This window comes from Hemitrygon akajei, chromosome 22 (assembly GCF_048418815.1).
Source record: "Hemitrygon akajei chromosome 22, sHemAka1.3, whole genome shotgun sequence".
In the NCBI taxonomy this organism is placed as follows: domain Eukaryota; kingdom Metazoa; phylum Chordata; class Chondrichthyes; order Myliobatiformes; family Dasyatidae; genus Hemitrygon; species Hemitrygon akajei.
In genome coordinates this window covers 55,174,550-55,190,531 of record NC_133145.1, presented here as the reverse complement: position 1 = coordinate 55,190,531, position 15,982 = coordinate 55,174,550, and the positions used below count along the sequence as shown (strand labels likewise).

The 15,982-nt window shown below is 37.8% G+C and overlaps 1 protein-coding gene across 1 annotated transcript in view; it reads right to left on the bottom strand.

The window, feature by feature from the left end:
• LOC140714747 (E3 ubiquitin-protein ligase rnf213-alpha-like) overlaps positions 1 to 15,982 on the bottom strand; it is a 194,113-nt gene that overhangs the window by 103,399 nt on the left and 74,732 nt on the right. Inside the window, exons 20-26 of the mRNA XM_073026278.1 lie at positions 15,696 to 15,855; positions 12,963 to 13,180; positions 11,927 to 12,064; positions 6,478 to 6,642; positions 4,852 to 6,004; positions 3,575 to 3,765; positions 405 to 560 (exon numbers count right to left, since the gene is read on the bottom strand). Of these exons, the coding sequence (XP_072882379.1) occupies positions 405 to 560; positions 3,575 to 3,765; positions 4,852 to 6,004; positions 6,478 to 6,642; positions 11,927 to 12,064; positions 12,963 to 13,180; positions 15,696 to 15,855 (2,181 nt within the window). The remainder of the gene's footprint in view (positions 1 to 404; positions 561 to 3,574; positions 3,766 to 4,851; positions 6,005 to 6,477; positions 6,643 to 11,926; positions 12,065 to 12,962; positions 13,181 to 15,695; positions 15,856 to 15,982) is intronic.

The window sequence follows — 15,982 nt, the reverse complement described above, 5'->3', positions numbered from 1 at the left end:
ACATCAGGTCAGCAGGTGATGTGTGATGTTGTCAGAGGAAGGCTTCTGTACTTAACCAATCCTTCTCTCTCTTTTGATGAAGAGTGAGAGCCTGTCGGTCCCCAAAATGGGGTGGGGGGAGGGGCAGGGGTTAGGGCTTGGAGAAGCAATAAGTATAAGATTGGGATGTCAGAACAGCAAATTGCTGGTCTCCACTCTCTTTGTTGCAGAGCAATTTCTCTTTCTTTCTCGCTTGCTGATGAGAGAGACCCTGTCTGAGATAATGAAGTGCTGGATTATGAACTGTATTTTTGATGCACTCCAGATCAAGAAAGTTAACTGGGAACTAAGGGAGTTTTTTGGCTAGGATATGGAGTTTTTGGTAGTCGAGACCTTACTTACTCGTTATACTTAATAATACTTACTCGTCTTGTTTGCTTTCTTGGAGGAAGTCCAGTTCCCTCAAGCATTTCTACAACGTACAAATGCCTCTGACTGCACTTCCACATTTTTTCATCAGTGCCCATCAGATATTGTAAGATAAATAGTTTGAAAAGAAATTCACATAATCCTTTCTGCACCTGAAAGAAATATATTTCTATTAATAAGTAAAGCTACTTTTCAAAGCAAAAATACATACATGCTTATGGTAACAAAAATTCTAAAGCAAATCAAGGGTATTTGCTTGCCTTTGATAACCTTATTCATCTAACCATGATTTCAAAATCTGTTTTAGCAATACACATAATCATGGATTTTGAAAACAGCTCACAAAAATTAAGGTCAAATCAAAAGAAAATTCCAAAACGTGTCAACAATTTACTGAATAATTAAAACCAGAGTTATGAGGCTGAAAATGTATTCATCCCTTTTGTATTTACAATGCTGACTTTCCTCAGGTACAATACTATAATACAGTATTAGTTTACCTGCTCACCTAATTTGTTGATGTAGATAATCGAATGACCTAGTCACAGCTCTGACCTTAACCCAATAAACATCTCTGAGAAATCCTCAAGATTGTTGCCCACAGCCACTCCCAACTAACTTGGCAAAGCTTGAGCAATTTTGCAAAGAGGAATGGGCAAATCTCGCTCCATCACATTGTGCAAAGCTAATAGAGACTTATTCAAAAAGACTACTGGCTGTAATAGCTGCAAGAACTGGCTCAACTAAGTACTGAGCAAGGGGGAGAATACTTTTGAACTGCTGACATTTCAGTTTCTGAATTTGTACTTTTTCATGCTTTACAGTTTTCCATTTTTTGGGTGTGACTGATAAGAAAAACAAGCATGTAATTCACAAATATAATTTCTCAGTTAAATCGATCAAAATCCTTGGTGGTAATATTCATTTATGTGAACAAAGTGCTGGGGCCTGAATACTTTTACAAAGCACTGTATGCCTCTCATAATTTTATTAACTTTTATCAGGTCTCTTCTCAGCTTGACAGTCCAGAGAAAACAATTTAAATTTGACTAATCTCTTCTTACAGCTAATATTCTCTAATCCAGGCAGTATCCAGTTGAATCTCCACTACACTGTCACCAAAGCCTCCACATACTCCCTGAAAAATGAGGCTACCAGAATTGAACAGAATACTCCAAATGTGGTCTAACCAAAGTTGTACACAGCTTGAATGCAAACATGTTATAAGTCTGCTTTACTATCTTTACTTGTGTTGTCACTTTCAGGTTATCTATGGACTTGGAGCCTCGGATCCCTCTGTAAATTGGTCTATTACTGTCACATATACATTTGTTTACATGTCATCCATACAGATTATTTCATTACACAGTATATAGAGGTCGTACAAGGGAAAACAATAATAGAACGCAGAAGACAGTGTTATGGTTTCAGAGAAAGTGCAGACAGAAAATAAGGTGCAAGATATAACAAGGTAAACCACTGTATGAAGTCAAGAATCTACCTTATCATACTACAGGACCATTCAATAGTCTTATTGCAGCAGGACAGAAACAGTCCTTGAGGCTGGTGATACAGGTTTTCAGAGTTGTGTATTTTTTGTCCAGTGGGAAGAGGGAGAAAAGGGGATGTCTGGGGTGGGTGGGGTTTACAATTATGATACCTGCTTTATCAACGCAGTAAGAAGTGCACAGTGAGTCCATGGAGAGGAGGCTGGCTTTCGTGATGTGTTCAGCTGTGTCCACAACTCTGAAGCTTCTTGTGGTCTCTGAGAGAGCAGCTGCCACTCAAAACCAGATAGGATGCTTACTAAGAAGTATTAAAATTGGCAATACCAAAAGGAACATGCCAAATTATTTTAGCCTTCTGAGGAAGAGGAGGTGCAGGTGCACTTTCTTGGTGATGGATTCCACATGATTGGATCAAGACAGGCTATTGGGAATGTTCACTCCTCGGAACATCAAGTTCTAAGCTCTCAACTTCAGTACCATTGATGTAAACAGGAGCATGTGCATGCCAACCCCTTCCCGAAGTCAATGCCAACTCTTTGTTTTTCTAACATTGAGGAAAAGGCTGATGTCATCACATCACACCACAGCACTAGCCTCTATCACCTTCCTGTACTCTGCAATATTGTTATTTGAGATTTGGCCCATTATGGCAGCGTCATCTGTGAACGTGTAGATGGAGGTTTAGCAGAAGCTGACTATGCAGTCTTGAGTGCATAGCAAGCAAAGTAAAGGGCTGAGGATGCAATCCTGTAAGGAACCAATGTTGAGGACAATCATGACAGAGGCAGTATTGCCTTTCGTTACTGATAGTGGTTGGTTAATCAGGAAGTCTAAGATCCAAGATGTCAAGGGAGCTGTTAAGTACCAGCTCTATTAATTTGGTGATGAGTTTGCTTGGAATTATACTATTGAAGCTAGAGCTGTAGTCAATAAACAATAGTCTAATTGATGCTATGAGTTCTGTCATTACTGTGCATGTTCTCTTTACATTTGACCTCTCAAAATGCAACACCATACAGTTACTAGGATTAAATGCCATCTGCGATTTCTTTACCATATCTACAACTGATCTTTATCCTGTATCCTTTGACAGCCTTCCTCGTTTCAGGTAGAGGATCCCATGTCTGCATGTTGAGTTAAAAATAATATTTTTATCTCTATTTCCCAGTTTTTATTAAGGATGCTTAACCTGAAACAGTAACTCTGATGTTCTTCCCACAGATGATACCCAATCTGATGAGTGTTTCTAGCTTGAAAGCAATGCTACAAATTATTTGCAACAAGAAAGAATCCTGGTTTGTCAACTTTATAATTTGTCCCATTATTTCCTAGACCAGGACATGATTGTTTCACTGTTGTAGAAACAGTAATAAATTAGTCTATTTCAAGCTATAGATTACTATCTATTGTTGATCCAAATTCCAAAACTTACACTTACGTCAAAGTTATCAAAAACACATCTGCTAGATAAATTCAGGATCAATAATGACAAATGGTCCTTACTTAAATGAGCAATTCACAAAATATTAAGGTAAGATTATTACAGTTTCCATTTCAGAAGCAGAAGAAGATATACAAATGTTGTAAAAGTCAGCTTTCTAACTTAAAAATACATCACATTCAGAAACATACAACCACACTATGTAAAGCAAACTTACAGAAGAGGCGACATCAAAGTGAAATATCAGAGGTTTGCTCTCATTTGATGGTTTTATACATGATAAAAGAGCTCGAAGAACTTTATTTTCATCCACCCGTGGTTCTAAAAGACGTATTGTTTTCAACAAATTATCTTCTCCAGTTTGTTTCTTTAACATTTCATGTAATCTCTTCACATAAAGTGATTTTCCTTTAGAAAAAATTGTGTTTTAAAACAAGTCTCAATTTAAATGAGAATCAAAATTTATCCAGCTGAATGTACCCAATACAACCCAACCAAACTACTTCAAGCTGAACAAAATCATGACTGACAATATCAAGCTTGACACCTGTAAAATAAACTGCATTGGTATACAGTAGATATTAATAATTTATTATTCATTTCACTTAAGTATAGACAGGTTTTGAGTAAATACATATTCACAGGTTCAATTAATTTCTTGTTATTTTTGGATGTGTTCATAGAGTTCTTGACTTGTATTGTTATCCAGAAAGCTGTAAAAATGAGATGACAAGATAGGAATGGCGACCACCTGTTGTGAAAATGTCCAAGGGCGAAACAACAGTGAACAACACTATTCCATGATTTATAAATATCTTTCAAGGGGGATACTATAATCATTTGAATTGACATATCCCATAATTCCTGTATACTTTCTTTTGGAGTTTTTCCAGAGTTAACTAAAGGGGATAAATGAAGGTAGTGCCATGGATGTTGTCTATATGGTCTCAAGTAAGGCATCTGGCACAGTCCCAAATGGCAGGCTGGTCTGGAAAGTTTAGGTTTGCTTGGGATTCACTGGGAGCTTGTGAGGTGGATTTAAAAGAGTACCTGGAATGAACTGACAGATGAAGTGGTTGAGGTGGGTACAAATGCAACATTTCAGAGGCACTTAGATAGCTACATGGAGGGGAAAAGCTTGAAGGATTATGGACCAGACTGGCAAGACGAATGCTATGGTCAGCACGGACCAATCGGGCCAAAGAGTCTGTTTTGGAGCTGACAATATTTAACCATAAATTTTTACTTCTACTTATGTGCTAGAAGAACAGCTTCAAGAAAGGAATTATTCATGAGAATAAATTTCTCTACTTTTGTCAATTACAGCTTTTTAGTGTGAATTTTAACTTTGGCTTTATGTTTGTTATAAGTACTTTCAGTTTACTGGTACACAACTATCCAGCAAAGTGACTATACTTGTAGCTTTATAGCTAGCAAAAATGAAGACATCATCAGCATGTTTAAGCAAACCTCTTTTACTTTACAGCAACTTACCAACGCCAGCTCTCTTGGAAGATATGATCCTTACAAACATTCCATCTTTAAAGACAGTGGCTGCTGATGAAGCAGTTGAAATTTTGTAATGATTTTCGAGATAACTCTGGATTTTCTCTAGAGGTTCTTGTGGAATCATATGAACCTTGTGTCGACTGAACGCAGTTGGAATATAGCAGTGTTCCCTCTCACAACTGCATAATATCACCAGTTTATAATCTGACTGAATTTTTAACTGTAAACTTTTAAACATTTCTTCAAATCTCACACTAACATCATAAGTGAGTTCATCAGCATAGAGTAGAGAATATATCTTGGAATGTGTGCTGTCAGCAGTTAGGCATCGCCTCAAAAAAAGTTCTACTTGCTCATATGTAGTTTCCGCTGTACACAGAAGTACTTCGTCGTAAGCAGGCAAAGGCTGATTACTGGAGTGCAGGTAAACGCACAAAGCAGATGTAAGCACTTCAGAATGTGGACAAACAACAAGGTTAGGATGACCTTCCTGAAAACCAGGTGGAAATGCTCTTGCAACAGTTTGTTTCACGTCAGCAACATTTTGAAGAAGTTTACCAAGGGTGCTAACATCAAGGCAGCCAGACAGAAAATAAGTCATATTTTCCATATAACATTCCCACACCAAATCCATCTTTGCTTCCATGGGTACATCATGCATATCTACTTGTCTCAGCATCCGGTTGGCTAATGGCCGAGCTCCTGTGCTTATATCTCCATCAAAAAGTTTCTGCCGAGCTACTTTTAGGTATTCAGCAGTACAGTTGGGTTTAATGAAAGACAGCATCATCAGGACATCTAGTCTGGTACAGTTACGATCAAATAATTGAGTGCTGAGGTAAACAATTTGTTCAGCTGTGTAGAAGTTTAAATAATAATAGCGAGATCTTTGCTGATCCATATACTGCTTCCATACTTCCAGATAGGCTTCTATCTTTTTACAGAGAATGGGAAGCTGCTCGGTAACATTTCCACTAACTTTAATAACACCCACTTCCTTTAGATTGAAATCTATTTCCATACAAGCCTCACAATTCCTTGAACAATACACTTCTCCTTTCCAATTCCTAAAAAGCATGTTTCCAGCAGAAAACAGGCTGATGAAGGATGTTGCAAGCCTTTGGACATTGGAAAATACCTGTACACAAAACAGAAATTCATTGAGATCCAGTAGTATTGTCACACTTTCCTATGTAATTCAGAGCTACATGAGTTTTAGCATATCCTATTGCTGTGATAATGGTCTTGACATAATAAGTAAAATTACATGGACAAAAGCAAAAATAAATAATCAGAACTTAAGTGTTATCCCTTCATTTAAAATGTAGATATTTTCGTAAATAGAGTTAACATATTAACAGATACTCAGCAAAAATACAAATGAATGCTAGTTTTTCACGTTTGACATTGTGGTGAAGACCTCAGTGCTTCAGTTTAGTGAAACTATACCCAAGACTATAGTTATTTAAAATGTTATTGCAAATATTAACAATAAATCTATAAGATTAGATATGGTATGTGTAAAGTGCATTTTAATTCATGGACTAATGAGTATTTCACTGCCGAGCTTGCCCACATAGATAAATTGAATACTTTAAAGTAGCCATTTACCTCTACAAATCTGTCCACTTCTTCCCGACCATGGTCTCCCTTGCCTGACATCAGCATGAGTTTATTCTGTAGTTCTTTCAGGTCTTCGAAAGTATGACTTCGAAGCTCCTCATTGTCATCTTGACTTTCTGACAGTTTTAATATGATAGCTGACCCCAAAGAAAGCTGTGGAAAAAATAAAAATGATTAAGTACAACCCTAAGAACCAGCTGGTGGCGTAGCGGAATCAGCGCCGGACTTCAGAGTGAAGGCTCCAAAGTTCAAATCCAGCCAGCTCCCTTGCACGCTTTCTATCCATGCTGGGTTGAGCATCGAGCTAGCAACTCGGCCTCGTAAAAATAAGAAAGCCTGCTAAAAAAAAATAAAAATGCTGTCATGAAGAGTCCCAATAACTCCACTCGGAGTTAAGGGCTTTCTTCTTCTTCTTCACAATCCATAAGACCATAAGACATAGGAGCAGAAATGGTCCATGGACCATGGACATAGACCATCGAGTCTGCTCCGCCATTTCATCATGGATGATCCATTTTCCCTCTCAGCCCCAATCTCCTGCCTTCCCCTTGTATCCCTTCATGCCCTGAACAATCAGGAATCTATCAGCCTCTGCCTTAAATATACATAAAGACTTGACTTCCACAGCTGCCTGTGGCAAAGAATTCCAGATTCAACACTCTCTGGCAAAGAAATTCTTCATCTCCGTTCTAAAAGGACACCCCTCTAATCTAAGGTTGTGTCCTCTGGTCTTAAGACACTCCCACCATAGGAAACCTTCTCTACACAAGTACAGTCGACGTTTCGGACCAAAATGTCAACTTTACTTTTCTTTCCCCATCGATGATGCCTGGCCTGCTGAGTTCCACCAGCATTTTGTGTGTGTTGCTCGGATTTACTGAGGCTTTATAAGGCACTGATGAAGCCTCACCTTGAGTTTTATGTGTTGGCATTGGAGAGGGTTCAGAAGAAGTTCACAAGGATGATTCCAGGAATAAAGGGTTATCATATGAGGCTCTGGGCCTGTACTCACTGGAATTCAGAAGGATGGGGGGGGGGGGATCTCACTGAAACCTTTTGAATGTTGAAAGGTCTGGACAGAGTATATGTGGAAAGGATGTTTCCCATGGTGGGGTGTCTAGGACAAAAGAGTACAACCTCAGAATAGAGGGTGTCCATTTCAAACAGAGGTGCAGAGAAATTTCTTTGGCCAGAGGGTGGTGAATTTGTGGAATTTGTTATTATAGGCAGCAGTGGAGGCTATGCCAATGGGTGTATTTAAGGCAGACATCGATAGGTTCTTGATTGGACACGGCATCAAAGGTCACATGGAGAAGTCTAGGGAGTGGGGCAGAAGAGGGCAAAAAAGAATCAGCTATGATTGAATGGAGTAGCAGACTTGTTGGGACAGATGGCCTAATTCTGTTCCTATGTCTTATGGAAATTAGTCAACTTTACAGCAGCTATACAATGAAATACATGATAAATAGATATAGAGAAAAAAATGAATTACAGTAAGTATATTAAACAGTGAAGTTGAAATAAGTAGTGCAAAAGAAAAAGAAATAAAAAAAGTAATGAGGTAGTGCACATAATCTTAATGTCCATTTAGAAATCAGTTGGCCGAGGGAAGAAGCTGCTCCTGAATTGCTAAGTGTTTTTCTTCAGGCTTCTGTACAACCTTCCTGATGGTAGCAATGAGCACAGGACACGTCCTGGGTGGTGGGGGTCCACGGTACATTCGTAGAAGTTTTCGAGTGTTTTAGTTGACAAAGCAAATCTCCTCAAACTCCAAATGAAATACAGCTGCTGTCTTGCTTTCTTCGTAGTTGCATCAATATGTTGCATTGAGGTTAGGTCCACAGAGATATTGGCACCCAGGAACTTGAAAATTGCCCCCTTTCTCCACTTCTGATCCTTTATCATGGATAAGATTTACTTTTCAAATTTTTTTCAATGCACCATTGAAATCATCCTATCTGGATGCACACAACTGCAGCATCCATCATCACGGACCCACTATCACCCAGGACATGCTCTCCTGTTGTTGTTGCCAGGAAGATAGTAGGTGAACCTCAGGACTTACACCACCAGGTTCAGGAACAGTTACTACCCCTCACCCACTGGAACCAAAAGGGATAACTTCACTCAGCTTCATTTTCCCCAGCACTGAAATATTCCTACAACCTATGGACTCCCTTTCAAGGACTCTGCATCTCATGTTCTCAATATTTATTCTTGTTTTATTTATTAATATTATTTCTTTCTTTTTGTACTTGCACAATTGTTGTCTTTTGCACACTGGGTAAACAAACAAGTTGGTGAGTTCTTTCATTGATTCTATTATGGTTATTCTAGAATTATATATTGAGTTTGCCCGCAAGGAAATGAATCTCAGGGTTGTATATGGTGACATATATGTAATCTGTAATAAATTTACTTTGAATTTTAACTTTCACTGAAAGAAATGGCTGTTGAAACAGATCACAATGACAGTCCCTTTGACCTACGATGTCTGTGCCAACCATGATGCCAATGAAACTAATACCTTCCATTCCCATGCGCTTGTCTAAGTGGCTTTTAAACTCTGCTATCATATCTACTTTCACCATGACCAGGCTTCTACCAATCTATGTAAAAAAAAGAATTGCCTCTCATGTGTCCTTTAAACTTCTGTGCTCTCATCTTAAACCCATACTTTCTACTATTTGACATTTCTACACTGGGAAAAAGTCACTGTTTATCTACCATAAGTTTATATATTGTTATTAGGTTGCCCTTCAGTTTTCAGCACTCTAGAGTAGACAATCCAAATTGGTTCAACCTTTCCTACAAACTAATATTCACAAATACAGACAACATCCTGGTGAACCTCATTTGTACCCTCTCCACCTTTATTTCATTAGGCAGTATTGATATTTTAAAAAGAAGAAATTGTTTTCATAATTCTGAATTTTTTAAGCAGCAATGGACGTGGCTTATCAAGAGATGAATTTTATAAGGAAACAGAGTTGGAATATATGCCTTTTTCAAGTTGGCAGTTCAAGTTGTTGCCAAAAGATAGTTCCACATAACTCAACTATTCTTAATTTATATTAATGATACAGAAATTTAACAAGCCAAGGTAGGCTGATAATGGAAACTTTGGTGGAAAAGTGAAGTGCACAGAGGTTTTCAAGAACATACCGAGTTATTAGCAACGATTGTGTATGAAGGGACCTCGATGCGCTTATTTATACAGGACATTGGACTACAGAAGCTTTGAAGTCTTGTGGAGATTGGACAGAGTTCTAATGAAATATCATTTAGAGAAGCATGTACAAGTATCTGGGAGTGCAGTTAGACGAGAAGCTAGACTGGACTGCCAACACAGATGCCTTGTGCAGGAAGGCACAGAGTCGACTGTACTTCCTTAGAAGGTTGGCGTCATTCAATGTTTGTAGTGAGATGCTGAAGATGTTCTATAGGTCAGTTGTGGAGAGCGCCCTCTTCTTTGTGGTGGTGTGTTGGGGAGGCAGCATTAAGAAGAGGGACGCCTCACGTCTTAATAAGCTGGTAAGGAAGGCGGGCTCTGTCGTGGGCAAAGTACTGGAGAGTATAACATCGGTAGCAGAGCGAAGGGCACTGAGTAGGCTACGGTCAATCATGGAAAACCCTGAACATCCTCTACATAGCACCATCCAGAGACAGAGAAGCAGTTTCAGCGACAGGTTGCTATCGATGCAATGCTCCTCAGACAGGATGAAGAGATCAATACTCCCCAATGCCATTCGGCTTTACAATTCAACCGCCAGGAGTAAGATATGTTAAAGTGCCGGGGTTAGGACTCAATGTATTTAAGTAAACTACTTAAGAACTTTTTAAAAGCTATTTATTAATGCTTTTTGAGAGGGTGACTTTAGATGCATATCATATTTTTACTGAGTTAAGTATTGTATGTAATTAGTTTTGCTACAATAAGTGTATGGGACATTGGAAAATTGGAAAAAATGTTGAATTTCCCCATGGGGATGAATAAAGTATCTATCTATCTATCTATCTAATTTAGTTTTCACAGCCAGAGATAGATATACTTGGCTTGGAGGCAGTGCAGCATAGATTTACTAGATTCTGGGTGTAATGGGGTATCCTGAGAAATAATTGACTAATATTGGTCTACATTTATTGGAGTTTAGAAAGGGTAACCCCATTAGGATATACAAGACCATTAGAATGATTGGCAGGTTAAATGCCAATATTATTTTTACTCCAGGTGGAGATATGATAACTAGAGACACTACCAGCCATTGAGGACACAGGATGTGAAAACATATTATCTGGACTTTTCTCAGGTATTTGCTGCTTCCTCCTGTTAAGTAATGTTATAGAGCATGCTATGAGGTCACCATATCAATGATGTGTGCTATGATCGTCCCCCAGTGGAAATGTGAGCTTGGCAGGCCAATACTACACTACTGTTTGGTCATTCTATCATTGCAGAAATATACTGAATGGGAGATGTCATGAGAAGCATTTGTTTTTCAAAACTCAGTCCTTAATGTCCATTAAAGCAATCAGGTAAAAATCAACTCTGAAATAATGAAGCAACAATGTAAGCCCCACTGACCATGAGAAAACTGTTGTAGTGAACAACTACAAGAAAAACTCTTTCTACTGGTGACCATAGAAGATGAGCAGGAGTAGGCCACACAGCTCCTCAGGCCTCTTCTGCATTATCCAGTTTCATTTCCTATTCTAGATCAGTTCCCTAAAATTGAATTTTTGAAAGATCTATTTCCTGATCTTTCAAGAATGTATCTACTTCCACCTTAGATACTGCCAACAACCAAAATTCCAGAGATTAACTACACATCGTGAAATGATTTCCTGTACACTTCAGTTAAGAAATGTTTGAGGCTGTTGAGGGGAGTCTTCATGGCATGTGTAGTTGATGGTCGTCTGAAACTTGGGGAATCTGCAATGCTAGCAAATCCATGCGCACCCAATGCAAAAATCCAACTTGTTTTTAACATGACATCTCTAACACCATAGAAAACAACACACAGATATACAACAGATATCAGCAACAACTGCCTGGAATGATCCAGAGGCCGTGAAGGTGACAGCTACCATGGCATTGACTTTTTTTTTTAAATCTTTAAGAGTTCTCCAGTAGAATGATGTGAATGCTCAGCCATTAAGTTCTACGATGGTAGATCTGCCCTTGAAGGAAAACATGAATGTGGGATTGGGCAAGGAAAGTAGATGAGGCACAGGATCAGCCATTGTCTTAATACTTAGAGGTAATATGCACAAAGGATTTATACCCTACCTACCATTGTCAATTTATTATGTTCATAGGAATCATCTTAAAAAGTGCTACTTGCACTATTAAAAGGGAATGAATATATAATTTATATACAGGCATATTATGGTAAAATAGGTAACACTTTATTTCAGTGCTTCGAAAGTACAGTACCTTGCTTTTTCCATGAGAACTGATGTTATAAATTCCACTGCTATTTATGGCTGAAGCCAGTGAAAGGGATGACTGCTCTACAGATCCATGGCTCTCTTTCACAGTTTTCAACCATTCCAAATGCCGAGCAGAATCTCGCTGAAAGTGGAGGGAAAAAAAAGTCAATTGTCTTCAAAGCCTATTTGCAAACATTAAAACATGAGTAGTAAAATACAACCAATCTTGAGTACTCTTTCAAATCTCTACTGGTATCCTTAAGTACTCTTCAGTAAAATACACAAATCAATCTCCATCTTCAAAGAGAAAGTCAGCCATAGTTTTCTCTTACATCTCTTCCGCTGATGTCTGTGATAAAACTACCGGTACTCAAAAAATGAAGTTTGGCCATCAGCCAGAATTAATTAAATGTGACACTACTGCACTGATAATACTTCAAAGAATATTTTACATTTTAAAAAAATATATTGCAAAATTGAAGGATGATGACATTATTCCTCAAGATTTGTCAGTTTTAATGCCAGTCATGAACTCAGAAAAACTGGCAAGAGAAATAGAAAGACCAGTGAAAGCTGTGGCTACAATGAGTGTTGAGCAAGATAAAAAGGTAGCTTCATTGAGCATTTGACTTCCCTGATCTAGTCATTAAAGAATTCCTATCTACAGAATTAGCTCAAAATACTACTTCAAGCATCTATTCCTAGGAATGTCAATACACATCTATATCTGACCCAGGTATAGTTTATAAGACATATCACAGAAGTATTGGTGGTACTGATATTCCCTCACACAAATATCAGCTCAATTCAAAGAAATTCAGATGGAATTTAGCCCTCCTATAATTCAAAGTAAAGAAATGACCTTAAACAGAATTCAAAATGCTTGAAATTATATTTTGGAAAAAAAACTCTTCTTGTTTACACTTCTATCTAAAACAAGAAGCCACTTGTAAACCAAATTGCTTAATATATTAAATAGGTTTCTCCATTTGTACAATAAGCAACTATCAATTATAGTGAAATTTAAACTTAAGATTTACCAGCTTCTTAGTAAGATCTGGGTCATTATTTAAAGCATTGCACAACTTCTGAAGAGATTGCATGAAGTCGACAAATCCAGCATTTGGCTGAAGTTCAAAAAGTAATGATGAGTAGCCTAATACAGCATCATGAAAGCAAGCCACACGATCAACTTCAAGATCATTTTCACCAGCTGAGATTGAAGCCAAGTCAACGAACACCTTTAGTTCAGTTACATCTGGTACAGAAGGACAAAAAGAAAAAAACTGCATTAAAATGTTTGCACTGTTAAACAGTGTAGTTAAACAGCATAAATCCATATTTTTGATCAAAAATTAATGAAATGAAGAAAAAATTGCATTTACTTTCAATTCACATTGCATTATTCATTTTACTTATTTCACTCATCACTTTTTGCCAGGTTCTAAGTGGCATAAATTTGTACTATAGGCATAATCTCTACTTGCTCTACTCTCTTGAAACATCCTTTATATGGCTCCCAACCTCCAGGATTGTGCCTGAAGTCAAAAACACCTCACCATTGCCTCTGTCAAGATGCACTAAACTTTAGCAGCTGCAGAACCGCTAACATTCAGTTATTAGTGCTGCTCTTCGCTGAGAGGGATTGGGGAGCCAGTGGCAAGATGCTGGAAACTAATCAACCACTCTATTGTCATTCTGACAACATATGGTGTCAGATGGCTTTTTTCATTGTTACTAAATGACATTTGATCAGAAACACTTTGGAGATAGTTTAAAATGTCTAAACAAGTTTGAGATATAATCTTAGTAAATTATCTCTCAATAATTTAATTCAAAAATAAAACTGACATTGACAATTGAAGACATTATTAAAATAAATTTAAAAATATCAAGTGACTGACTTCGTAGTGAATGTCAGTGAATGCATTCAACTGAATGAGCTCCAGTAGATTTACTTCTCTAAAGCAGCAGAGTAACCAGATGCAAAGTGCATCTAGCTCTTTAACTCAGTTAAGACATTGGAGCAGACCACATGACATGGGAGCAGGAGACATTGAAGACCAGAGATGGAGAGGAGATCATAATAATCATATTTTGCAACAATCTAGTAGCTTCCATAGTCATTGCTAGTAAGACTAATTGCTTTTGGTTTAAAAATCTAGATTATTAAAACAATTTAAATTTGATAAGTGTTATGATGGAATTAAAACCCAAGTCATTGGATTGTTGGTCCAGGTTTCCAGACGACAAACCGCCCCCCCCCCAAAAAAAAATCTGCAGATGTTGAAAATCTGAAATAAGAACAAAAGATGCTGGATATCCTCCACAAATCAGTAACATTTGTGGGAAAAGAAACAGAGTTAGCATTTTAGGTCTAACATCCTTCATCAGGATTGGGAAAGAAAGAAAACGTTTGAAGTGAATTGCAAAAAGGATGGCAGAGTGATGCAAGATATCTCTAGAAGTATCTCTGATAGGGCAAGACCAATATTACCATCAGAATAAACATTAAAAAAGAGCATTCTGGTCCATGGCAGTCAGCAAGAGAGGACATACAGAATTTTCTGTTTCACATAACTCTGAAACAAGGGCAAGTAGAGCAAGAATACAGACCATTTAACGCAAAATTAGGAAATGCAGGGTTAAAGGATGTCCCCAAAAGACCTGGCTGTGCTAATGAAGAGTATATAGAACCAGCCAATCAGTTTTGGCAGGTGGATGTCTTGGCATCTTCTCAAACAGACAGAAGAAGTTAGTACCTCAAGTTGTAGAACCTGATACCGAGTCAAAAATGTTGTATCTACCCACTCAGAAGATGAAGTGCAATTCCTCAAGATTATTTTGGGCCTCATTACAACAGTATAGGATTAGGGTTGTTCTTATGGGCCCAGTGTAGGTACACTGCAAAGTGATCACACAATTAGCATTTGGTTTCTCCTAATTGTAAAGGAGAGCACATTGTGGACAATGAATGTGATATTGTAGATTGAAGGAAGTACAAGTGATTTGCTACTTCATCTGTAAGGCCAATTTGAATCATGGATGGCTTTCATGAGCAAAGGACTCTCTCTTCCTGACTCCCCCCAATAAGTCATCGACATACTGAATTATCTACAGCATATCCTTATGACATTTCTGGCATTCCCTTTTAGGGATATTACCTATGTCTTATCCATCCCTCTGCCACACTCATTACTATGTTGATATAAAGCATTAACTCTGTTCTCATTCCAATGATGCTGCTTGATCTGTTAAGTATTTGGAGTATTTCCAGAATTTTTTTCTTTTACTGCAGGTCTCTGGATCATTCACATGACTACTTAAGAGCTCATCCACAACAGATCCCACTGAAGGTCTGTAGCACATATCAGGAAGAAAGCATGGTTTAGCAGGTAGGAGGAGGAAGCCACTGAAGGAAGTAGGAATCATTGAAATTCATGGAAAGGGGAACCTCAAAGACAGAGAAACACACAAGAAGTGTCAGGGTGGATGATCCCTGGGAGCTTGTTTGACTAGTTACACACATTTGGGATGCTGTCATAGCGTAATGCATTATATACAGTTCTTGTCAGGGAATAAAAAGAGAAAACTCAAAGCCTGAAATGCAGATATAATGGCTCCATTAAAATAAAGTCAAAACCAGCTCACTTCAAAAATAAACTGGCACCAACAAAACTTAGAATTGAAAACTAGATTCGAAAACCAATTTTCAAAAATTATGAAAAAAATAAACTATTCCTTCAGTATTGTTTGCAAAAATTTTTGTTTACTTTTCAGAGCCTCTTTAATCCATTGCACAAATTGTTGTCTTTGAGTAAGCTCCTTCAAAGCTTCCATGAGAGGTTCTGTTATTTTCACAAGTTGGTTCTTGGCTTGTATAAGCTGCTCATTTATGCAGTCCAGACTTTCATTCCTGTAGGACTTATCTGTCTAAAAACAAAAGAGTAAAATTGCACGTCATCTTATTTTAAATTAAACCACATATCCCATTTCGATTTTTTATTGGGAGGTAGTAAGGCCAATTACAATCCAGAGCATGAAATTAGGATAAAGCAGT